At 36.0% G+C, this 24,899-nt stretch overlaps 1 protein-coding gene across 1 annotated transcript; it reads right to left on the reverse strand.

The window, feature by feature from the left end:
- Positions 1-649: 649 nt before the first annotated feature.
- On the reverse strand, positions 650-17,335 carry LOC127441468 (protein canopy-1-like). The gene is made up of 6 exons (XM_051698923.1): positions 17,110-17,335; positions 15,023-15,146; positions 7,702-7,817; positions 3,983-4,192; positions 3,167-3,263; positions 650-1,772 (listed from the first exon to the last, which is right to left on the reverse strand). The coding sequence occupies exons 2-6, from the start codon at positions 15,120-15,122 to the stop codon at positions 1,732-1,734; spliced, it is 564 nt and encodes a 187-aa protein (XP_051554883.1). The 5' UTR covers positions 15,123-15,146; positions 17,110-17,335; the 3' UTR covers positions 650-1,731.
- Between the last annotated feature and the right edge of the window lie 7,564 nt (positions 17,336-24,899).

A 24,899-nucleotide genomic window follows, 5' to 3' on the forward strand; every position in this document is an offset into this window, starting at 1 on the left:
ACAGCTCAGCGGTTGAACTTTATAGCGAATTTAAGGGAGAGATCAAATTTCACTTATATTTTTGAATGTGTAGGCCTTTTGGTCCATTCTGACTGACTTTAGGTAATTTCACAAAATGGTTAATCATCCAGTCCACATGATTAGAAAAGAGCATTGCTTTCATTGCAGATGTCTCCAAGTAATGCTATACCAGGCTCTGGCTGCCATGAAAGAATGCTAAAGCATTTACAGTAGTATGCACACGATTTTAATGTTTAATTGTCCAGCTTATGTATTAAATGTATTAAGTTCTAGCTAACTGCACTTTTGTAACATTTGATCCGTCATGTACTTCAGCTCAAAGCATATACTGAGCTGGGTAAACAACAGAAATAAGTCACATTCTAATGCAACAACCAACTTTTCAAACAGCAAGCGGTTTCCTGAAACCTGAAAAGAAAGTTGGGGGAGAGGCGGCGCTTTAGTTAAATACACACTGGATTTCACCATGAGAAAACAATGGAAAAACAGTGACTCAAAATCTTGCAAGAGCATCCATATAGTCCCAAGATTACCAGCCTTCAATCATTGTATAATTTTAACCTTAATGATCTACAGGTGGCTTCACTTGGTTTCATTGTGTTAAAATAAAAACATCTTGAGTAGCGTATTCATTTCATAACAATGTTTATTCTTTTCTTTTATTTTTCCTCCAGGAATAGTTTTATCAAATCACTTATGACTGTGCACTCAGTTATCTTATAACACTATACAACATTAACATTCAGATCAGACAAAAGTAAAAAAACAACAACTTATTTTTGATCAAATAATGTAATACAATTAGTACCATGTTAATTATAACCATTTTATTATCAAGTAAATCACCTCTTAGCAACACATTTCCCTTAAGAAACACTCATCTTGTAGATTACTGAATATTGCTCTGTGACATCTAACATGTTCCTGCAGTGCAAAGGGAGCAGACTTGTGTTAAACACTGAAACAACATTAGAGAAAACAGAGAGTATTGTCATTTTCCCCCTCGGTGATTTGGCTGACACCCATATTCAGACCAACTCAGAGAGCTACGCAATCATGGCGTATCTTGCTCCTTCACTCTCCCAAATCAGGACCTGCCCCTGTGCTGCTGCCACAGTGGCGCATGCGTAGTTCTGCATCGAGGGAGCTGCATGTGAGGGAAGGATGCGAAAGACGTGCCATCATGCTTACCAAGCAGCCATATTCAAAAGCCCGACTTGGACAGACATGGGACATCAGAATGAAACAAGCAAACTGTGCTGGGAAATGATTTGGGATGATAAAAGTCTGTTTTTTGCTGTTGCTTCTAACTTGCCTGTTAATGGTTCCATTGTATTACATAAATGGTTCTGAATAATGAAAAAATGTCCCAAATATGAAAACAAATTCACTTCCTTTTATTGTGTGTGAACCTGTCATAAATCACTAGCTAATGCCATGTTTTTATATAAAAAGGCAATGCAGGTCATTTTCAAGTAAAAATTAAAGCAGAAGAGTGGGTCTACTACTTAGCAATGGAAACCATTTGGTTCATATATAAATACACTTGGCTACCCAGTTAATCATAATTTTCTGTCTCATAATAATAATAATAAAAATATTCAGAAAATTAAATTGTAAAACAATCAAAATAACATTTTAGGGAAATATTTGAGATCTCTTTTCCTGGTCCAAGTTTTTGGGTGTTCTCCAGTAGATGCTAATGTAAAACTAAAGTTCACTGTGCTGGAAAACAGAGCTCTTACAGTGACCTGGATATGAAAAAAAAGAAAAAGGCATACAATTATTGCAGCACTCCATAAAACAGAAAAAGACACCAAGCATAAAGCACAATAGTTTTATGCAATTTAGGCCATGTTATTTGCAGAAATATTTGCTGGTTTATTAGTTACCAAATAAATCAAGTTTTTGTGACTTGGCCACACAATTTTTGCAAAAAATAAAAATACACAATTAGTAGAATTTTGCAGTCGGCAATGTACACTTGTTTTAAATGAGAAATATCCCATTTCAGAATGGTATAACTGCATTTAACTGTCAGTGTTCCTGTAGCTACACAACTACTTGCTGTAAAAAAAAAAAAAAAAAATAATAATAATAATAATAAAAAAAAAGATAAAAAGTAACCTCACACCTGCCAGAGTTCAAATTATAACCAATTTATGGCAGATTAAAAAACAAAACTACATTTTAACAATACAAATGGTATAGTTGGATGTATCTTTATGTTGTTTAATTGTGATTTTTTTGTAATCAAACTGTCTAAAGAGATGTAATATGTAAACAATGGGCATTAAATATATAAATGTCAAATACATTAAATAATATGTTTAATATCTTTCTGGCTTAGGAACTGTCATCATTATGGTGTAGTATATGTTACTTAAATGTTAATTTTTGTACAGTTTTTCCCCTAACAATACTGATGCAAGCTTTAGCTAAATCACATTTTTCAATGATTTCTGATTTCAGAGAGCAGTTGGTATCTATCCCGTGAAAAATTAGTGTAAAGAGAAATTTTGCCAGAATTACATCGGATAACTTTAACTTGAAATAACTGCCCACATTTAGCATTTGCTGTGGGTGATAAAGAGCTTGAAAGCTGAAAGTATAAAATACAAAGCAATCTGATGGCTTCAAATTTTATAATTTTATATTTAAAAAATAACACCTTAAACCTACTTTGTCCTCTCCCCCAAGTAAGCCTTCATTCTTACAATACACATTTGTTTGTATTGGTCAGGCCATATGGACTCTTAGTACTTTAAAAGTACAGAGTTTTCAATACTTGGTACAGTATTCAAGTTCCTAAAACTAAACTCCTAGTGAAAAAATAATGTGAAATACAAAAAGGCAACATTTAGATCATTCATAGGCAATACGTGTGCAAACCTACTAAAAAAAGAAAGTGAAATCTACATTGCTAAAATTAATAATAAAAAAGGCATGATTAAAGTTAAGCACTGAAAAAATTCACAATTACAAAAATTGCATTTATATTTATAAAAAAGAAAAGACTTCCGACATACAAAGAAAAAAACAACATCTTTATGCACAATGTGAATCGAGTCTATAATACAGCTCAAGATTTTTGCATAATAAGGTTCATTAACCAAACTTTTTTACACCATAAGTAAATAAATACCTGATACTTCACTGCACAACTTCTTAGCGGCATGGTCCGTCTCACTGGTGAAGAGAGAGATGATATCATCTTCCAGCTCTTCAACAATGCTTTCACACTGCAATACATATTTTTAAAATATAGTTAACATCCCATTAGCCAGTCAAGTTGAAAGGAAATAAAGTAGTGGGCATTAACAACAGTGAAATCACATTTAAATTGTCACAGGCAGCCATCTTCAGTGCTATACTGTTGGCAGGTCTGCCATCTTGGATGATTCACAAGGCAGCTAACTGGCAAATGACGCAGCCATTTCACTCTGGTCTTTAAGTTATTTTGTATATGTAAAAACAAATGTAAAGCCTAGACCTTTACAGTTTAAAGTGTATTAAGTCAGAGCAAATATTCAACAAAACCTTAGAAGACAACTACTAATATTTTTTTTTCTTCTAAACTTACTGTGGGAACTGGTCTTATTCATACTGGAAAAAGAGGCAGATTCATGCAATTACACAACAAAGGTTGTGTTATTGTGCACAATGTTTCACAGGCCTTCTAAAAACAAAAGTTTGATCAAAAGTAGTAAAGTTTTGTTTTTGTTTTTTTATTGACATAATACACAAAATTATATGACTATCATATTTTTATTAAAAATTACATCATACAATCATTTACATGGAAATCACTGCAAATGATAAAAAAAAAAAAAAAAAAGACCAATCTTCAGAACCTTATACTGCCAGAGATATAATAAATGTTAGGAATGGGGAAACTCACTTTTTGTCTTTGTTTCAATATAAATTAAAATGTGCTAAAATAACTAAAATACATACTCACTGCAAACTTCATAGCACTGGAACTCTCAGGCCCATCAAACTTAAAATTTTTGAAATCTGGAAAATTTCCACCATCATTTCCTCTAGGTGCAAATCTCTTGTAGCTCTTTTCTTTGGTGACCGGGTCCTCATAGAGAGCATAATCGCTCATGCTTTTGCAAACTGCTTCCAGCAATTCTGTTAAGTGAGTCTCTGACCTAGCAAGAGGAACCTATCGAAATAAAAAAAAAAAATACATATATAAATAATAACTAATTGACAAAGTTATCAAATCTACCCTTTCAAACTAAAATGTAAAAAAAAAAAAAAAAAAAAAAAAAGAGAAAAAAAGTTTCTAAATAGAGGGCATCGAGGTCACTCTGATGACCTTTTCCTTCCGTTCCCATCTAAACACATCCCCTGTGCCACAACGCTGACTTTTAACCTGCATCTCTAAAGTTGGAAAAGTAGATCCCCTTGCCTTGGCAACAGAACAAAAACACACTGTGGTGTCTAGACAGGTCAAGGTGCACCCTTCTCCCGCCCCTTTGGCCTCCCCCGGAAGGAGAAAGGGAAAAGGGTGAAGGAGGCGGAGAGAGTGAAAGGGCTGGAGAGTGGGGGGTAAGCAGTGGGGAGGGGAGTTGTCAACAGCAGCCAAGTGCAGGGTAAACAGTGGAGTCCCATCCTTTGGTTCTCTTGGGCAGCTCATCTCCTCCACCCTTCAATGATCAAAGTAGGAAGTCTTCCTTGTCAGGCCAGTCTAAGGGTGGCGGGGTTGGAGGGGGTGTGGGGGTTATTGGAAAGAGGACAGGTTGCAGATGAGCTGGATTTTTGTGCAATGTAGATATTTCCCTGACCCCATTGTCCACTTTCAGACACAGTATGGACCCTTCCGGTCTCACTGATTACATTATGAGGGCGTCTCTACCCCCTTCTCTGCTGTGAGGCTTGGTGATATAAAGAGGCTTCTGTGGCTCACAGCCATCTGGTCACAAATAAGATAAAAGGTCCCATGGAAGGACAGCAAACCAATCCACACATCCCCCCCCCCTTTAATTAAAAATCTGAATGCAGTTGGATGGACCACAAGATAAGACAATATATGCTCAACTATGCACTCAAAAATCAGTGAGGTAAGGAACCAATCCTCTCCACAATGGAATAAAAAATAAAAATATCGTTCACCAGGAAGACTAATAAACCCTTTTAACATTAAACAATGTTTAGAATGAAATCCGCAGTAATTGGAATATCATATTTGAAATCTTCACCCATCAAGTTCTAAATTCCACTCATAAAACTTCAAGACGTTGAGCTCAACATCTGAGAACAATAAGAGAGGTTCTGTCTTGCACTAAAGTTCAAAAGAAATCTAGATCTGCTTTGGATCTAGCAGAGGACGGCTCGTGTGCTGCATCCTCTGCCGAGTCCTTATCATGCAATCCTGAAAATGGTGGGGAATTAAATTCCTCCCCGTAACAGTCTGAAGGGTTTGAATAGAAGCTGTCAATAAAGAATTTCTGTAGGAATAAAGGGGGGGACTCGGCAGCCCACGCAGAGAAAAGGCTTCTCAGGGATGCCATACTTCACTGAATTCCCATTGGAGAGCCAGGCATCATTGTTGGTGTTGAGACACAGGGCATTTCATTTTCGGAGCTTTAATTCCCCCAAAATAACCACAAAAAAAAAAAAAAAAAAGTCTGAACACACCACAAGTAAATAAATAATGAAACTATATTATGTTGGTTTGATCAAGATTATTATTTTTTAATATACATATAGTTAATAGACTTAAAATTATGACCTTTCAGCATAGGCTGTTTGCGATACAAGGTTATCTTTGGGGAATCTGCTGAAAACATGGGGCGCACTGCAGGAGTTCACCTACAGCTTCTGGGCAAGTGAACCAAGCCAAGTATGAAAAGAGAAACAGGGAGGGATTCGGGGAGCTTTAATTAGCATTTATTTTTAAGTGAAGCCACTCTCAGGGAACAGTGAGCGAGTTCTGCAACAGTGGTTCTGTTTTGCTTCCTTATGATTGAAGAGAGATAGGATACTCAGGAACCATAGACCAACGGAGTCAGATGCGACAAGTTAGCACATGGATTGTACTTTATTTGCCAGCACAACTCTTATGGTGTTTATGTGTGACATTTACTGATATGCTAGCCAATATATGACTTAAGTACAACCTTCAGACTTGCAAAACTCTATGGTGCATGAATTACTATTTTATTTAGCGCTTGTTGTTTCCAATGGCATCTTTATTGTTTTGACTTGTTACATGTTGCCCCATGGTTTTGATTAACTGCATCTCACTCTTATCATTACACTCGGTCTGTAATGAGAAGCAGATAAATAACTACTTGATTTGATACTGACCCAAATCATGATATGTTATAGCTTCCTGTGCCATCATTTAAAGTTTAATATGTAATTAAAATACAAATTCCTGACTTCACCCCAATGAGCTGATAAATGACAAAAATTAGGAAAAAGACAGATGCACTGTGTGGATTAAACAAAAATTAAGTACTTCATTAATCAACTGTTTAAAATGCAACCAAGCAAGACATAACAGATTTAGCAGGTTATTATCTCAACTCTTAACAATACCAGTCATTTTGTATTTTTTTATTTTTTTGATTAACATAGACAGTGAATGTAAGAGAAATCAATAGGCTTCAGAATCAGATCAGAATCAGCTTCAAGAGTATTACTTGCATTACATTTCCCATAAAAAAAATGTTGACATATTTTACCCACAGTTGAAACCACCTGAAAGAGGAGGGGAAAAAGTCAGAACTGAACAAACACTTGTTATTAGGCAAATCAAAAAGGGGATTAACCTCTAATCAATAGTGGAGGCACCTAATGACAGTCCCTGGATAAAAGGGGTCAGGGCTTTGAGTTCATTGGGTATGACCTTTACACACTGACACCACTGCTGAGAAGGAAACAGTGAAAATGGCTCCCTTTAGTCAAGCAAACAGTACAAGCTTGCAAACCCCAGTACATATTAAAGAGCTACTAAGGCAACTGAACACTAAAGAAATAAATCTTGAAGAAAAATAATAAACCAAGTACAAACAATTACAAGTAAAAATTTAATAAAGTACAAACTTGCAAACAGATTTTATTTGTGTAATTTTAGCATACAGTGCAATATTTGTTGGTCAGTGTGCTAGCAATGTATCTAATAGCTTATATTAATGATGTGATTATAGACTACAGATTGAGAATCTGGGCTACTAACAAAAAGGATGCAAGCTCTATCCCAAGTACGGGTGAAAGATGAACTGATGAGTTACTGGCATCACAATCTATTAATGTTGTGCTCTTGAACAAGACACTTAACCCCAGGATGTTTCAGGGCAACTCACCCAGTCACCCTGGACTGATTGGAAGTGTCTGTTAAATGGCAGACAACAAACAAAAATGCAAAGGTAAATTTCTGCTGATTATAAAGCTAAGTGGTTAGGCTTTTTAACAGAACCTCAGAAGCGTCGTTTATGCAATGTATTTTCATAATTTGCTTTGCAATTTGCATGCAGCATCACTGTTCTGCAGTTATGAGTTAAGTAAAGTTTTTGGTCCAGTACACCCAACTTAATAAACATGCAATAACCATATGGCTTTTTGAAATTTTCATTGTAATATAGTGTGACTGGTAACATTCACTGTAAATGCATTGATAATGATAACTTTAGTGATTCTGCATTAAGTAACAGTGAATTATACCTTTTTATCATTCAGACTTCCATCGGGGTTGAGTCTGAATCCGCCAACATGAATCGTCTTTCTTGGATCAGTTTGACTGATTGAATAGTTCAGTTCTTCTGCAATCGCCATGCAGGCTGCACAAGAAAGAAAAATCATTACAATCGACTTAAATATTGAGCGCCAAAGGTGAAAAACAAAGTAAAAAGCAAGAAAGAATGATGCAGGCTTTAATATGAATGTTTTCATGAAAATTTGACACCAGGACATAAACTAGGAATCTATATATTATTGACACAAGCTCTACTCTGCTCGTTTTATTTTTTAATATTAAATAATGTATATTAATAAAACTGTCATAGGCTAGTATCTTGACAACACAAGCCTACATATTTTCAGTAAGAATGCACTGAAAAATAATTTGTTTTAATATCAAGGACAACAATGGCCAAAAGTTTTGACTTTGTGTTATCCTTGACAATAAGTTGCAATAAGTGATATATTTAGCTTATTGTCAAATAAACTGAAACCTCGACTTAGCAAACATTGCAAAAAGGACAACAACATCTTATATGCAGCTTTTTATAGCATGTGATGAATCAGCATTACGGTTTTAAATATTGAATATGCCTTGTACTGAAATGAGCAGAGTAAAAAAGGAAATCTTTACCATTTAACCTTTATCATTACAAAGCCTACATTGATTAACTGAATGGAAAAATGAAAAATGACAATAAAAAATAAAATAAAAATTACAGGCTACTGCTGAAACCAGTTATATAATACATACCAAAGCACAAGCTATGCTTCTGTTAAAATCTTGAGTTTGCTGGTGCTTAGTCATGCTTGCTATATTTCCATGGTAACTGTCAAACCTGGGCGGAGCTTAAAGTAGGCTTTATCCAAGCCAAGCTTTTCATCCCTCGAATCCCAAAAAAGGCTTGGTACCAGAACTAGTTTCACAATGTAGGCTTTTTTTAAAGAATACTTATTTTAGTCCTGCAGTGTGACCAGAGTGGAGTCTAAATTGTACATTTACCACACAAATTAACCTTGGAAGCTTCTGAAAGAAGTAAGAAATGAAATCTATTCACATACAAAATAGTAGAAATAACTAGTTCAGTTTGTTTGATTTTGTACATGATATTGATTTTGACAATCCGTTTAAAAATGTTTAGGTAAAAGTGATGTGAATGATCAATGAAACATAATTGCCCATCTTTGTCTGAGATATCATCGATTAAAAGATTAACTGACAGTCTGCTAAACATCTTGAAATACTTCGTCATTTTTATTTGTATAGTGCCTTTCACAACACACATCGTTTCAAAGCTTGCTTTACAGAAAATGAAACTGTAAAATCTATACTGTATTAGTAATCATTGACAATTAATTTGGAATGAACATTTCCATGATTGAAGGACACTACTGCTCTCAGAAAATAAGATAAATTAGCTCAAGCTAAAATAAGTGAATTAGTGAACACCTTATATAGTCATTTCAATCCTGAGATGCAAATTATAAAAAAAAACAAAACAACCATTAATCAAACATGTATTCAAAATAATATTCATACCCAAGTCATCAATATTAGGACATGAAATACAGTTTGCCAAAATTGTATCAATGCAATATAAAACTTTTAAATATGATGCTTACTTAACGATATGATACTTCATTTTTTTTTTTTTTTTAAATACTATGTACTATGATAGACGTATTCTGATCAGATCAAACCAAAGATGACATTGCTTAAAAGTGCTAATTGGTAATTCATATTTGAACAAATTAGAAAGACGTCAACATACAGCAGAAAAACAATCAGTACAAATGAAAAATCTGATGTAATCTACAACTATGAGGTAATATGAAATAAATATTACAAACATGTATAAAATCATATGTACACCTTTTGTAAACTGAAACTAATAGAATTAGCTGCTGAGACACCCTTTCTAGTTATCGATAAGATAAGTTTAACGTTCTACGCAAAATTTGATGATATGAAATAATGCTTTACAACAGCTGTTTTTCATGCAACAGTTCTGACGTGTTCTAAACATATATAAACACAAACTGCTCTTACTGAAACTTTTAAATCCATCTGCTGTAGTTTTCTGACTGACAACAGAGTAGCTGTTGTTTTGGTAACTGAACTTTTAAAAATGTACTTTTAACTAGAGCAGTTAGCATTGAGCAAGTGGTGGCCTGCTGTCTACTTTCAGTAAATCTCTAGTTCACAATGTGACAAATTAATGTCACCCAAAGGGTGGGATTTGATGGTGGTTTAGGACTTTTAGTCAGTGTAAACTTCAAACCCGCTTACAACAACATTGTTGATCTCCAACAATGCAACAGTTAGAATAGAAGATTTATTTCAATCTATTTATGCACTTTGAAAATGTTTTTAAATGTATTTTTATATATATATATATTTATTATATATTTAGCAAATTTATTTAGGGACTTTTTGCATCTCCAAGAGACCAAATTGTGCATGAACATGTTAAAACAAGAATTGGTCAATTAGAAGCATGGGGTATTCAAAGCTGGCTAGAACACGTTCCATTTCAAAACTGTCCTGAAAGTGACTGGCTTGCATGAAATTTCATAATTCTGTTATTAATTACATTTCAATTTTGTTTTTGAAAACTAATTGTTCATAAACACTTAATTCAAAATACATTTTTGTGAATGAAGCCATTTACTAAATGGTTTAATAAAGATGCACACAAAAGGCTTTTCAAAGGCTGTATTAGCCAAATGCTTGATCGGATTATGATTCTGAATAATTAAGTATTTACAGTGCATGCTCCCTTTGGTCTGTTCTGATGTAACATAACATTCAAAATGCGGTGGTGACAGCAATTAAAATGGGCTTAATGCAACCTATATTTATTTCCTTTTCTTTAAAAAAAGTTTTAATGTCAAATTAAGTAAATGCCACAGTAAGAAATAGACTACGAAGAACCCAGTTGGTGCTTCTCATTTCTGAAATTGTGCATCCTCTTTTCCTTTCGTTTCAGCCTTTCCTCGTTTCCTAAGAGGGTGGAGCAAGGAAACAAGGAAAGGATGGTAGGAAAGGAAGCGAGGACAGAGGAATCGAAGCAAGATGTATTTGTCAAATGGAATGTCCCTCTCACTCAAGCGTGACTTCAGAGCGTTTTTTTTTGCACAGCTGCAGCACCTTGCTATTATGTTATTGAAACTTTATTTATTGATATAGTCATAATAAATCCAAATAATTCGAGATGCACATTGAAGTATGTGACAACTATGGTTTATTTAAAAAGCAAAGGTGAAACATGAATTAAAACTGTTGTGTCAGATGTGAAGGGGAGGAGAATTTAAGCATGCATCAGGTGCTTCGTCCAAAAAGTCTTCCGCATAGGATGATCCAGTGCTTCTTGCTCAAGCATCCTCAGTAAGCTTCCTCCACCCTTGGTCCTCACCTTGTCGTGGTGCATTTAGAGAATTGATACGTCCTTTATGATGGCGGACTTTGATCGGTTTCCAGGTCAAAGGCTTGAGGACAGAGGAACGAGGATGCACAGGGTACTTCTCAAACTAAAGGCTGCAGCCTAGTAAGGCTGTGTCCTTTCCAGACCAATCCTTCTGAGAAGGTCTAGTAAGTCTGCATGGCTGCGTCATAAATTTAAAAAATAAATCATTTGTGAACCACTACAACTACTTCGTAGAAATGGAAGAAGCCACCAGGAGGGTGCACATTCGTTTATTTATTTTCAGATATTTTCTTTTTAATCTAAATTGTGCAAAGGATTGTGAGTGATTGAAGGCAGCGAAAGATGCACCCTCCAAAATGTGGTGAACAAAGTCTGCGAAACGAGGCTGCCTTCCAAGTCTCCTCATAATTTAGATGGCATTCAATGGTGCTTATCTCAGCTGAAGAGGTAGCAGCCCAGCTATACAGACTAACTAGGCTGCAGTCTTCCAATTGAGAAGCACCCAACCTTCAATGTTACAGAATGCTCTTTTCTTAAAGAGACAGTAACCTTTCTAGCAGTGTCTATAAAAGTTATGCAGAGTTGTAAGAGACACTAAATTCATTCAAAAATATTGAAAAATCTAAAATTATATACTTAAAATATTTTAAGATTTATGCATTTTAAATTAATACATTTAACAAATTACGTTTTATTAATTTAATTCAATTTGATGAAAATTTGTCATAACATTTAAAGGGGTCATGTCATGAGGAATAAAACTGTCCTTGATATTTTGACATGAGGTCTTTCTACTATTTAAAAAAAAAAAAAAACATTTCAGAACTCAAAACTTAATCCCAAATGCGTTAAAAGCATTTACTGAATCCAAGCTGCTAAAATACCCCGTTCTCTACTTCTGCGACTCACCTACGTCACCTGGGGTACTCATTAATTCATGACTGCCTCTACTGCAACAATATCAATGCCTACTTAAAATTGTCACACCCTTGGCCCCGCCCACTGGGGCTCAGTACTTCGAGTGAGAGAGCAGGGCACAGGCCAACTGTGGCCTCACTATTCCTAAACACTATTCCTTATTTTTGTAAGCATGCACTATACAGACATCTTTGACTGTTGTCATGTCTCTGGCACTGCTTTTAAAAGACGCGTTGTCAAGTCTCAACTCTGAAGATGCGGTTTCATCCTCTGCTGCCTCTTGTTGTTATGTGCACAAACTTCTCAACATACTGTTCTTTCGCACATCTGTGCTATTTTTAATTGTTGGTGTATTTAAACACACTAACTGGACGTCTTCAACCATTTTAATGCATTTCTGACAATGTGCACCTCAGTACAGGATGATACTGGAAACTGGACGTGTGCATCTCCATTGTGCTTTGGACTATGTATGTGTGTCATGTGGTGTCAGTGTATTTCAGCATGGATTTCTTGTGAACCAGTCATAAAACGATTCAAGCTTTGCCAAGGAATTGTCATTGCAGGATATGGAGCAGTTAAAAACACTTTTGGACCCGATCAAAAATGTAAGAAAACAGCTCAATTCATTAATATTTAAAATGTCATAACTGTTTGAACATTTATAGTGCTGACACACTGATTAAACCATGCATGTCGATTGATGCAACACAACGGCTTGAGGCTGTCTACACCGGGCATGGCGACACAAATTTTCCAAACCGTTTATTTGTGTTGTTGGCAGTAGTAGCGCCAGCGTAAAATGGAACAGGACACCTGTTTAATGTTGGTGTGACGCATGGTAGAAAACATCATTGATTATAATGGGTTCTACTGCTTTTGATGCAATGCGCCTTTCGTGTCCGGTGTAGACAGGATGTGAGTGTTATCAGTTGTGCTTGAGATGAACAGTTTAAAATATTCGGATGCAATGTTTTGGATGTGCATTGTGTTTAAACCCTGAAATGTAGTTTTATTATATTGTGGGGTTGTTCGTTCTCTTCTGATTGAGTTTCAAATATGGCTGAATTTGAGAAGCTGCATGATGTTAGCCAATCAGAAGAGTGGGCATTTACATTGAAGTTTAAAGGAGGAGCTGAGGCCAAATCCAGGCGTTTAGACAGGGCCAGAGACAGGTTAGACAATGATCATATATTACTAAATTATGACTGTTTTGGTGAGAAAAAAAAAAAAAAAAAAAAACTTCAACATTATCAGTGGACCTCTGTGAAGATAATAAAACTATAAAAAAAAAAAAAAAAAAAAAAAAAGAGCATTTCGTGACCCCTTTAAATTTTAATATAATGCAGGCTAATATATAGGATAAAAAAATGTTTGAGTGTATACAAATCTAGGCTGCAATACTCTACTGTTCAAAAGTTTTAGAACACTAAGACATTCTGACATTTTATTTTTTAGAAAGAAATTATGCTTCTGTTCACCAAGGATGCTTTCCTATTTAAATAAATGCTGTATTTTTCAAATCTACTGTTCAACCAAGAATCCTCTACTTGCAGCAATGCAAGTTTTTGGCATGTACTTTTCATTGAAGCTGCCAGTTAAAGACCTGTGAGGAGTCTGTTTCTCAAACTAGGCTATGATGTACTTGTCCTCTTGTTGTTGTGCATCTGGGTCGTTCACTTCTCTCTGTCCTGGTTAGATCTAGTTTCATTCATTTTTTTTTTTTCAGAACAGCTGTGCATGGAATAGCCTTCATCCCTCAAAAAATAGACTGATGAATTTAATGAGAAATCAGTTTCTTTTTGGCTATTGAAAAAAAGAATTGACTTGCAAGTGTAAACAACTTGTTAGAAATGCAAGGGTGCACAATACCTCAGCAACTTCAAACAATAAAAATTATTTTGCAACATTAATGTTTTTAGCAGTAATTTTGATCAATTGATTGCATTGGTGCACAGAAGCATACATTTCTTTGAAAAACAAAAAAGTATTTGTGTTATAAAGCTTTTGAACACTAGTGCATATACTAATACTAACTAAATCTACTCTTACTTGAGTCATATTATTTCTCTTAACTTGTACTCTGCTTGTAGTGAATTATTTCTCCAGTACAAATACTTAAAGATTTTCAGTACTCTTTCCACCACTGCACAAAATGATGGAGGTCAACAAATACTGTGCATGTGAATGTACTAAATGTATCATTTTCAGCACCAAGCAGCAACCAGTAATTCCAGGCTATGTCCAAGCAAGTAATCAACATATCTGGACACATAGACTTCTCCCAGACAGGCTTCTATCTAAAAAATGGCAAGGGCATGCATAATTTCATGTCTGTTTTTGGCCAGCATTCCTTTGCAGTGTTTAAGCGAGTAAGCTAAGAATGTTTGTGAATGCTGCCTAGTACTAAACTCAGAACAGGCTATTGCAACGTTATGCTTAACTCTCCATCATGCTGTATGATTCTTTTTGAGCTGATGATTTCAGACAAGACATTACACGTGAAAGCGTTAGCCCGGTTGCTCTTTGAAGGCAACAGTCACACTAAAAATCAGAGCTGGGTATTAACACCTGCAAGTAAAGTCCAGTCAGGGTGACTGTCAACTTGTGAACTAAATCGATACAAAAAAAAAAAAAACCTCAGTTTTATTTCTTCAAAAATATAAAGCATGTTTAAAACAATAGAACAATAGTTCTTAACAATACTTTTATAATAAGCATCATCAGTTAGGATGCTAATAATTGGAAGTGTAATCAGGAGAGATCAACAAACAGTCACTCCAAGCAAACGGTGTACCACTAAGTTTTAACTTCTCAGACAAAAATCACTCAGTACCTAGCATTAATAAAAAAGTGGTGCACACAACGCACCTATTTGCCTTCCAGTAGTCTGGAGGAAGAAAGGTTTATTGCTGTTATTGTTTTTTCCTAGAAAGACTGCATTGAAACTTTTAACTCACCTGAACAGTACAACACTTCATCTTTCTTTGACTCTGCTGTATTGGGCAACATGAACACTGCCACAAAAATAAAGCCAATCTGTTCAATCCATGGTGACATGTTGTTCTCCTGAATGAAGATGACCTGGGGAAGGTAAAGAAAATGCCACTTAAACTTGCCAAAATATGTATCATTTCATTTAATATAAGACGCTCTCAAAGCAATTATAACTTAGTTACACATTCAAATAGTAACCTTACCAACAAAAAAAAGTCCAGGTTGTTCCAATATTATTCACATTGCAGCTTTTATACAAATAGCAATATTAAAAGTAGCATATACAACATTTCAGCAGTTTATGTCAATCAGTTTTTTACATGTAAAACCAAACAAAAGATTAGCGGCCTCATTTTGGTAAACACATGGGACATGGGAGTAATGAATATTGCACAGCAATGTACCATTGGCATATAGCAATGATAACAAATCTCTTAAAACACATACAATATCTTTAATAAAAAAAATAATACAGAACTTCAATGACTGTCAGTAAAGTTGTGAACGAACTGGCGCTCCCACATGATCATGACCATTCTTATTTTCTAATGACTGTTGTCTTATTATTATTGATATAGACCATTTCAAGAATGTAAACATAAACAAAAACAAATGAATTGGGGGCCTGGGTAGCTCAGCGAGTAAAGATGCTGACTACCACCCCTGGTGTTGCGAGTTCGAATTCAGGGCATGCCGAGTGACTCGAGCCAGGTCTCCTAAGCAACCAAATTGGCCCGGTTGCTAGGGAGGGTAGAGTCACATGGGGTAACCTCCTCATGGTTGCTATAATGTGGTTTTCACTCTCGGTGGGGCGCATGGTGAGTTGTGCATGGATGCCGCGGAGAATAGCGTGAAGTCTCCACACGCACTAGGTCTCCGCAGTAACACGCTCAACAAGCCATGTGATAAGATGCACAGACTGACGGTCTCAGACTCGGAGGCAACTGAGATTCGTCCTCCGCCACCTGGATTGAGGCAAGTCACTACGCCACCACGAGGACTTAGAGCACATTGGGAATTGGGCATTTCAAATTGGGGAGAATTAAAAAAAAAACTAAAATAAATAAATGAATTAGAAGGGTCCAAATGTATTTCCGGATCCTTTCAACAAAGTCTCTTTTTCATGGTAAGTCAGTCCACTCGGCGGCCGTTTTTGGAATGTTCTTTGGCAGCTATTTTTTCTATGTAAACAAGTGTCATGACAGTGCAGCTCCTATCTACTTGACTGGGGAAAGACCAAAATCTACAAAATGGTTAGTCAAGATTACCATAAAAGAACAAATTTCAAATAAGCAGTAAAATGTTATTGGTCCAAGGCGCATGTGTCGCCGGCTTCGACACGTAAACCCTGGTGTCCCATCCTACTGGCACCGGACCCTCACCGCTCTGTTCCTGGACCACGAAGACGCCACCAGGTAGAGACCGGTCTCCCTTGGAGAGGCCTGCTCGGTGTTTAAAGGCAGCGGTGATGAGGCTGTATTTTTTATTTGATTTTTTTTTATCGTTGGCGCTCCAATTCTTTCCATTTATTTTAATAGAAGTGGCCCGTCTCTGTTTGACAAACAGAAAATGTTCACGGAACAGTGACGTCACCACCGAACAGTCCTTAAAATGGTCTTTACCTTGCAAACTACCTCATGTAATTTCCGTATACCTGCCAATTTATCACCAATGCCATAACGCTTCTGACCAAAACCCTGGAGACCTGATTCCAGACTGTACAACAACAATGCATACATATTAACGTTAAGGCATTTCATTAGCCTAAATTTACATCGACGAGCTAGTGCGACCTGAATAGTGCACTCAAAATACCGTGCGTAAAACTTTGTGCACACCAGTGTATGTGATCTGTCTGCCGCACCTGTTCGTGTGTTCAGGTGCGCGTAACTAAAAGTAAATAAACTGCTCCTCCTTTTGTAACTTAAATAAAACGCCAAGATGTTTAGGATTGGATAGGTATGTTGTAGTGGCCATTAACTCATTGTCGATTAACTCGTTTAACTAAGACACCATGAACAGCGATGAAGTGAAGTGTTTACTGTCTTACCTGAGACGGTACGTTAAAAAAAAAGAGGTGAATGAGACACGGGTAAAAGTTTTCGTTGCTAAAAATGACCGAGACGAATCAGACTACAAGTTCGATACCATGTAGTTTACACAAAAACTCCCAAGTATCCGTTTGAAACTGAGTTGCACAACCTCTATCTATATAAAAACATCAACGACTATATAGTACGTGCTAGTCTGTCGTGCTGCCACGACCAGCAACCTTGCTGGCCACACAGAGAATTGACAGCTGCGCCACCCAATGAAATAGCAGGATTCTGACTGTTGTCCAATGAGAGCAACGCATTCCTAGACATCAAATTTCCGGATGTGAAAGTTTCCAGACAGCACTCAATCGATCAAATAATGAGAAAAATTATAGCCGTGTGTCGATCAAAAATGGACAGACATCATCTATAGTGCATTCTCAGCAATGTAGCATGGTAAATAAACATTACATGACAAAATAAAAGGTAGTACAATAATCATTACATTAAATAAATAAATATGCACACTTCTGCAGAAGAAGAACAGAGGGAATGACATGGCTTAAAAAAAAAAAACATAATTTTATCTGTTAGGCTAAAAAATATACAGTTAATTTACAGTTAATGGCTTAGTGTTCTGTTAAAAAAAAAAGTATATAAATATTATTTTTATTGGGGTAAGGTGATGTTAACTAAAGTGGGCCATCAGGTCAACTGGGCCAGATAAGGCTGGAGTGACGTAGTTTTTTAAGATTCAATTTGTAATCAATGTAAACTATTTTAAACAGTTGCCACAATAGTATTTGACATGATTCATGGTTTTCATTGGTTTGAGATTGTTAAGGTAGGCAGGTCAAATCATTTTACAAAGGCTGGATGGGAAAAACAGAGGAATAGTGTTCTGGCATGCTGACTACACCTTTAAACTTATGAGGTTTATATATTCATAAGCAAAACTGTTGAAATACATGTAAGGTATCATGAATTATGTCATGGTCTCTTTAAAAAAAAAAAAACAAACAAAAAAAAACTTATTTGCAAAACAACCTTTTTGATGAAAAGGACGGTCAATTAAAATGGGCCAGATTATAAACTGACTTATAAGAGATATTTTGATGGTTCCTTTTATTAAAACTGCTCAAATAATATTGAAAGTATCAAAATTCAAGTTTGGATGTGTTATATTAGTTTTGTTTGAATGTGGTATCTATAAATGTGCTAAAACACTCAAACACAACCACCTCACACACTCTCACAAACACTCATGCCCATTTTAGCTGAGTTAAACAACAAACAAACAAAAAAAATAATTTACACATTAAAATTACAGTTGAAAAGAAATTACAATTACTTTATTATGACTGGCAAAACTGCTTATCAGCCATGCTTATGCTATATAAAGTCTTCACAGAACAATAAAACATTCGGTCACAAAAGTCCATCCAAACACACACACACACAAAATAGTAACAATAAGTTGAGTTAGTTTAAAAATGCAACAAATTCATAAATATAAATATCAAATGAAAGGTAGTGATCTGTAAGATATCAAACAATATATTAAGAAAACTTTAAATGATATTTTCCACTCATAACTGCCTATCAAAGTTGTGTCCTCACTTTGCGTAAACTTAAAAATCCTGAATAAATCAGAAAATGTCCTGATCAGCTTTAACTCCGAGTACCACTTTCCCACTTCCTGCTCATGGTGGATGCAACAGTAGGACACGTAATCTGGTACGTTTGATATTTTTCATATTTTAAACAAACAATGTATAAGTCTCTGCAGTCACAGCTTCAACTTGTCAACTCCGTCATTCTCATTATTATAATTTCTTTTAAAATTGTGGGATCAATTTTGGCATTTTAGTTTAGTTTATAGAGGCATCTTCAACTGAGGGGGAAAAAAATGGCTCCAGTGTACAACACATGGTTAAGATGGAAAAATATTAACTTTTGTCAACTCAAATTTTCAGTATGAAAACAGAAAAAGAAAAAAAAAATATTGAATGTATTTTATCACTTAACACCTTTACTAAACAATATTATTAGATAATGCACTTGTTGGATGAATCAAATTATAATAGCACGCTTTTTGGTGTCTGTCGGAGTTGAAACAAATGACAGTAAGATGCAAGTTAAGAACTGAATAAATGTCAATTTTCTGTTCCCTTACATCGTTCGTTAGCTGAGATCTTTGTCTACAAATATATCCATTTCAAGTTAATTTAGTATTAAAAAATAAAAAATGAAAGTGGCTCATTCTTTCAAAACTCTAAACACAAAAAGACAAAAACACATTCAAAATGTAGGAAAATAGTTAGGCTGCATCCTGCCTCCTATTTTGGTTTGGCCACAGCACAAGCGATGTTCTCCCTGGCTAAACAGTGGGGAAAGAATCTTCTGATGTGACGGATCCAGAGCCCCCACATCAAATTCACCTCATGCATCCTCCATTGCCTAGAAAAGAGGCATGCGTGCCAGGGGATGGCAGTCATACACCTTCCATTACCATGGCAAAAAAAAAAAAAAAAAACTCTTCATTTGGGTTTAGGAATGGGGAATATGGTAGAAGGTATAGAACAATAAATTGTGGGTGGTCGATGAACCATTTGCAGACCAGAACAGCCCGATGGAAGCTCACATTGTCCCAGATGACAACATATAGGCTACTCTGGTCCACCCCTCTGCTCGGCTGGAATGAGAATGCCATGTAGCGTGTCCAGGAATATGATGAGAAGGGCGGTGTTGTAGGGACCAAGGTTGGCATGGTAATGGAGGATGCCTTGCTGGCTAACAGCTGCACACATGGTGATATTCCCTCCACGCTGTCCAGGGTCATTCACAATGAATGGTGGCCAATAATGTTTCGTCCCCGTCCCCCGTTCTTTTGGCTAGATTGAAGCCATCCTCATCAATGTAAAAATAAACATGCTAAATTGCAGCAGCATCTAGCTCCAACACTCTCTGAAACAGACAACAAGACATTGTGAAATACACCTAGAGCAGTCAATATGGTGAGGCACAATACACTGGATTACAGTTCTGTAATGTGTCTATACAGTGCTAATATGATAGTAAATTCACAGTATAGTACTTGCACGTATTCATAGCGCTGTCCTTTAACCCTCTCTGAGTTTCGCTCAAATGGCCCTGTAGACCTGTTTCATCCAGATTTGGTTGTGCTGTAATACATGGTCCAATGTAGACAAGCCCACCTGGTGAATGTTATTGAATATTGTGTTGTCTGCAATTATGTGGTTCTGGATTTCTCGTAGTCTAATGGTATTGTTTGCCACCACCATGTTCACAATAGTGGTCTTGTTTTGGTGTGAATAGCTGGTGTCTTCCACCATGGCCTGGCTGTCTCTCAGTTCTGCAGAAGATCCACAAATAAGATATGATTGGTTACAGTAAGCTAAAATAATCTCTTTTCTTTCAATATGAAATGACATTTCTGTAACATTGGCCAACAATCTGTAACATAGGCCTACTGATATGTTGGACTGCAGTATACTACAGTATACATACATAAAGAGCATAGTGTAGATGGTAGGTAACTTACCAGTTCTCATTTCTGAATGCATGGATGATTGATGCAACTGTGTAGCAGCTCAGGTTGGGCTTAACTCTCTGCCCAGCCTCCCTCATACACAATCCATGGTTGAGCACATGGTCAACCAATGTGGGCCTGATCTCATCTGAGACAACTGTCCTTCCAACTCCTCCTCCTCCTCCTCTTCCTCCTCCTCCTCCTCTTCTTCTTCATCCTCCTCCTCCTACTACTCTCACTCCTACACCTCTAGCTCTTGCTTAACCATTGACTTCCATTTTCCTCCAGAACAGGAGAGCTCATCTGTGGCCTTTTATATTGCTAAGGCTCTAAGATTTCTAAATTAACAATTCAGCAACTAGTGTTTACACCTGTGAGGAGTGGTGTTGCCAGTTGGTGTATAGAGCTTTTGGCATTGTGATTTGCATTGCTTTCCAAAGGGACTAAAGAGGTTTTAATTTTGAATGTTGTGCCTAATGTAGAGAACTGTGTGTAGTGTAAAACTGAGTGTAAAGTAGGAATTGTGCTTGCAATTTTGCAGACTTGGTTTAGGGATTTTGTACATGAGTTTCAGGTTTCGGTGATTGCGTTTCAAGTTTCAATTTTAGTGTGTAAACAATTGGGAAAAACTGTAATCAAATTAGAAATAACTGTAAATGAATTAAGAGCAAATTTCTTCGTTCACAATGGTAGTTTTGCTATACAGATTCACTGGCCCACACAGCAATGATGACACGGGGGGCCAGCAGAAAAAAGAAAGTCATACACATCTGGGATGGCATGAGGGTGAGTAAATGATGAGAGAATTTTTCTTTTTGGGTGACCTATCACTTTTAACAGTTTCTTTTTGTTACACATTTTCAACATAAAATGATAGAGACCTGAATTAGCAAACAAAGAGCAGTCTGAAAAACAAGCCTGGACATTTTAATGCTGATGATTTACTCAAAAGTGGCCAACTTTAGCTGACATCATGCTAAATTAAGACAAACGTTTGGATTAAGTTTGGTTTCTATTACTTACTATCATTTTTGGTAGGAAGATCTTTTGTGTTTATGTCAGCTAACAATACCACATGAATAGGCGTTCTCGCGTACTATGCATAAATTATTGGTTTAATCTGCAAGCTGTAGTAGCTGATCAGTGAAGATGAAGTTGCATCTAAAACAAAGAAATTGTCAGAGAATTGTCAGGAGAATAACAATAGAGATTAAGCAATAGCTAGATGACAGCTAGGATAAGAAAAACAATATGTAACTCTATAGAGGTATTATTCGTCTAAATGAAATACAGTTTATTCATTTCATAATCATAATCTAAAACATGTCAAAGAACTCAAGCATGTGCTAAAGCACATAGCAATAGTGGCAAATGAAAATGAACAATAGCAGTCTTTGTAACACATGAAGGTGTGATCAGTTGAGGAGTAGGATGTTCCAAAAAGTTTCATGGGTGTGTCACATATTATTCTTCACTCCTCTGAAAGGTTGGTTGCAAGTTAAGACTAATGAGGGCAACAGCTATAGATTTGGTTATGGTATTTTATTTATTTATTTTTACAAATTATTAACTTGATTGTTGGAACTGTATGGCACCAACACAGGCACACAGGCAAATACACATCATTATTATATCAAATCTAATTGAAATAAACACTCTAACATACAATATACTGTATAACATATGATATATAACAATATAACATTACATAATTGAAAAGTGATAAACTCCATGACTAAATTAATATTTAATTACATAAAAGAACATGTGGGCCTGCCAGTCACTTCAGGGTTATGATGTAAATTAATCAATAGCCAATTTATTAAGTCAAACAATTTGAAAATGAAACAAACTTCCCATTGCTTATGTGCTTTTTTAATCGCCCTTATTTCATGTTTCACTGAAAAATGTACAGGGGAACTACAAAAAGTCCCCTCTATCATATTCCTGTTTGGCATGGATTAACTAAATAATTAATTAATACATAAAAATGTATTTATGTTATGGAAAACGTTTAAGGTACGCAGGTAAAGTCATGGGACTCCTAGTCAAAAGCCACAATATTTTAGCCTACCACATAGTAGACCTGAATTCACCAAGGCTTTTCCAGTAAAGACAGCAGCAGTACCTCAGTAGGTGGTTTCTACTGGTACTCAGTCACGTGAATGTTAAAAATCACGCTTTGATAGCGCTAATTTATGTTTCATGTGTTGTTTTAGTAATATATTTCCTTCTTTTATCTGATCGCAAACGTTCTATGTCAAAGAGTGAACTTTGGTCTGGAGACTTGCGATGTGCATCACAGATCCTGTATTTCATCCATGCATCTTAAAAATACGTGGCCTACAGTTGCAAGGGGCTCGATGATACTCGATAATGAACTAAACTAGACACTAACAAAATGTAACGTGTAGAATCTCACATTAGAACGTTAATAGGCTTTGCGTGAGAAATATGCACGTCAAAGACAACTGTTTTAGAGGAGCGTCTCTGCAACAATCTCAAGAAGAGTACTGCGCATGCCCTACGTCAGTATCAGTCAAATGCGTGCTGATCGACGCATATGATAATGTGCCTAGTGGTGCCAAAATATTGGACAAGTTTATGTGTTTGTTAAAATGTTATGGCGTGTTCTTCGCTGAAATAGACAGGACAACTTTTTGTGCAGAGTGGTCTGAACCCTGAAGGATAAATTGTGTAGGAAACTACACCTCTGCAAGGTCCACATGCAAGTGGTTTGAAAGCTTTTGTAATATGCCTTGACAATAGGGGAAACACAGCTCCACTTTAAGTCATCAAAATACAATTCTACGTTTTAAAAAATAGTAAAACTGGTACATTTTATAAAAGTAAAACAAATCTTGATATTTAATATGTGTTGGAAACATGTGTTTTAGCTCCGTTCATTTAAACCAAACAATTGGTGATTTATCTCTGCTCACATAGAACAAACATAGAGTTATGAGAAGACTGGCAGAGAGAGGTCATTCAGAGGGAAGTATCAAGTTCAAGATATGAACAGGTAACACTGGGCTTTCAAGGGTTTTCTTTCTTCTTTTTTACACAGTCTTCTCTAATGGATTGTTTGTTGTTCTAGCTGTGGTGTTGTGAACATCATAATGGCTATCCAGCAATACAAAAGTCTTGAAATGCCATCAAATTATATTCATTGCAATATAGAAATCAGAGGTGAAAGCACTCACTAAAGTTGTGTTGTCTTTACTTCGATGCGTGAAGGTTTGTGTAGTATATGTGTATGTGCATACTAATCTCATAACTGGTCATTGTGCCTTATTTTTTTAGTAAACCTCTTTGTGTGAATGTGACTGGTGTTGGATGCAAGTGCGAGAAGTTTATTTATGCCAGTGTATTTCTAAATGGCTTGGCGGTCATGGGCACTTACTATTTTGTATCTTAAATTTGATCTTGCCTCTCAAAGCGATTCAGAAGAAGACATTCTGGTGGATGACTGGCTTACGGACAAACAAGTGAGTTTCTATGCTACACACAGAACACACTGTTAATAGTCATTTTAAAATAGATTTTAGTCCCTTTGCTGGCTTACTAGATCATTAAATCTTGTCAAGATAATGTGAAGTGATTGCATGCTCAGTGTACATTATTCTATGCTGATAAACACATGTAAATATCTGTTAAGATGCCAGGTGATGGTGTCACATTCTGCCTCAGGATTGTGACAGGTGGTTGCTTCACAAGGCCAGCTGTCCTATTTTATTTATTTATTTATTTTATTTAATTTTTTTATTTTTTTGCCGTTAATGGTATGTTATCTGCTAAATGTGTCCTACGGTGGAAATACAAGGTGATGGACTTGAAATTACCATACTAGAAATAGCACTACTGTGGTAGGTTTGAGGTCTCTTGGGGATTGGTCAGATTTTAAGTGAGGGGAACTATAAAGACTTCACTTAATTTTAATAACTGAAAAGGATAGCTGATTTGTATAATTTTGTTTTGAAATGTCTTGAAAATGGAACCTTTCTATTGGCATTCATCTGCTGTATAAGTTTAAAGGTGCTGTAATTTGCATGGAAAAGTATGCAAAAAATGTTCCTACTCCCTTAAAGATATTAATGAGATAAGTGTCCTGAGATATCTCAACGGTCTCTGTGACAGCTGTAGATATTGTAAACTGCAAACAAGAATGTGTCCGCAGAAATTGACACTTTTCACCTGTCAATAATTTTGCACGTTCTCATAGTGTTGTCTTTGAAGCGGATCATTGAGGCT

Source organism: Myxocyprinus asiaticus, chromosome 5 (assembly GCF_019703515.2).
Source record: "Myxocyprinus asiaticus isolate MX2 ecotype Aquarium Trade chromosome 5, UBuf_Myxa_2, whole genome shotgun sequence".
Taxonomy (NCBI): domain Eukaryota; kingdom Metazoa; phylum Chordata; class Actinopteri; order Cypriniformes; family Catostomidae; genus Myxocyprinus; species Myxocyprinus asiaticus.

Excerpts from the sequence above, each read along its gene's own strand:
- LOC127441468 (XM_051698923.1), bottom strand. The coding sequence starts at position 15,122 with ATGTCACCATGGATTGAACAGATTGGCTTTATTTTTGTGGCAGTGTTC. Across the intron at positions 4,193-7,701 it reads GAAGTCTGAATGATAAAAAG|GTTCCTCTTGCTAGGTCAGA; the intron begins GTATAATTCACT and ends TTATTTCGATAG. Across the intron at positions 3,264-3,982 it reads CCAGTGCTATGAAGTTTGCA|TGTGAAAGCATTGTTGAAGA; the intron begins GTGAGTATGTAT and ends TATGTATTGCAG.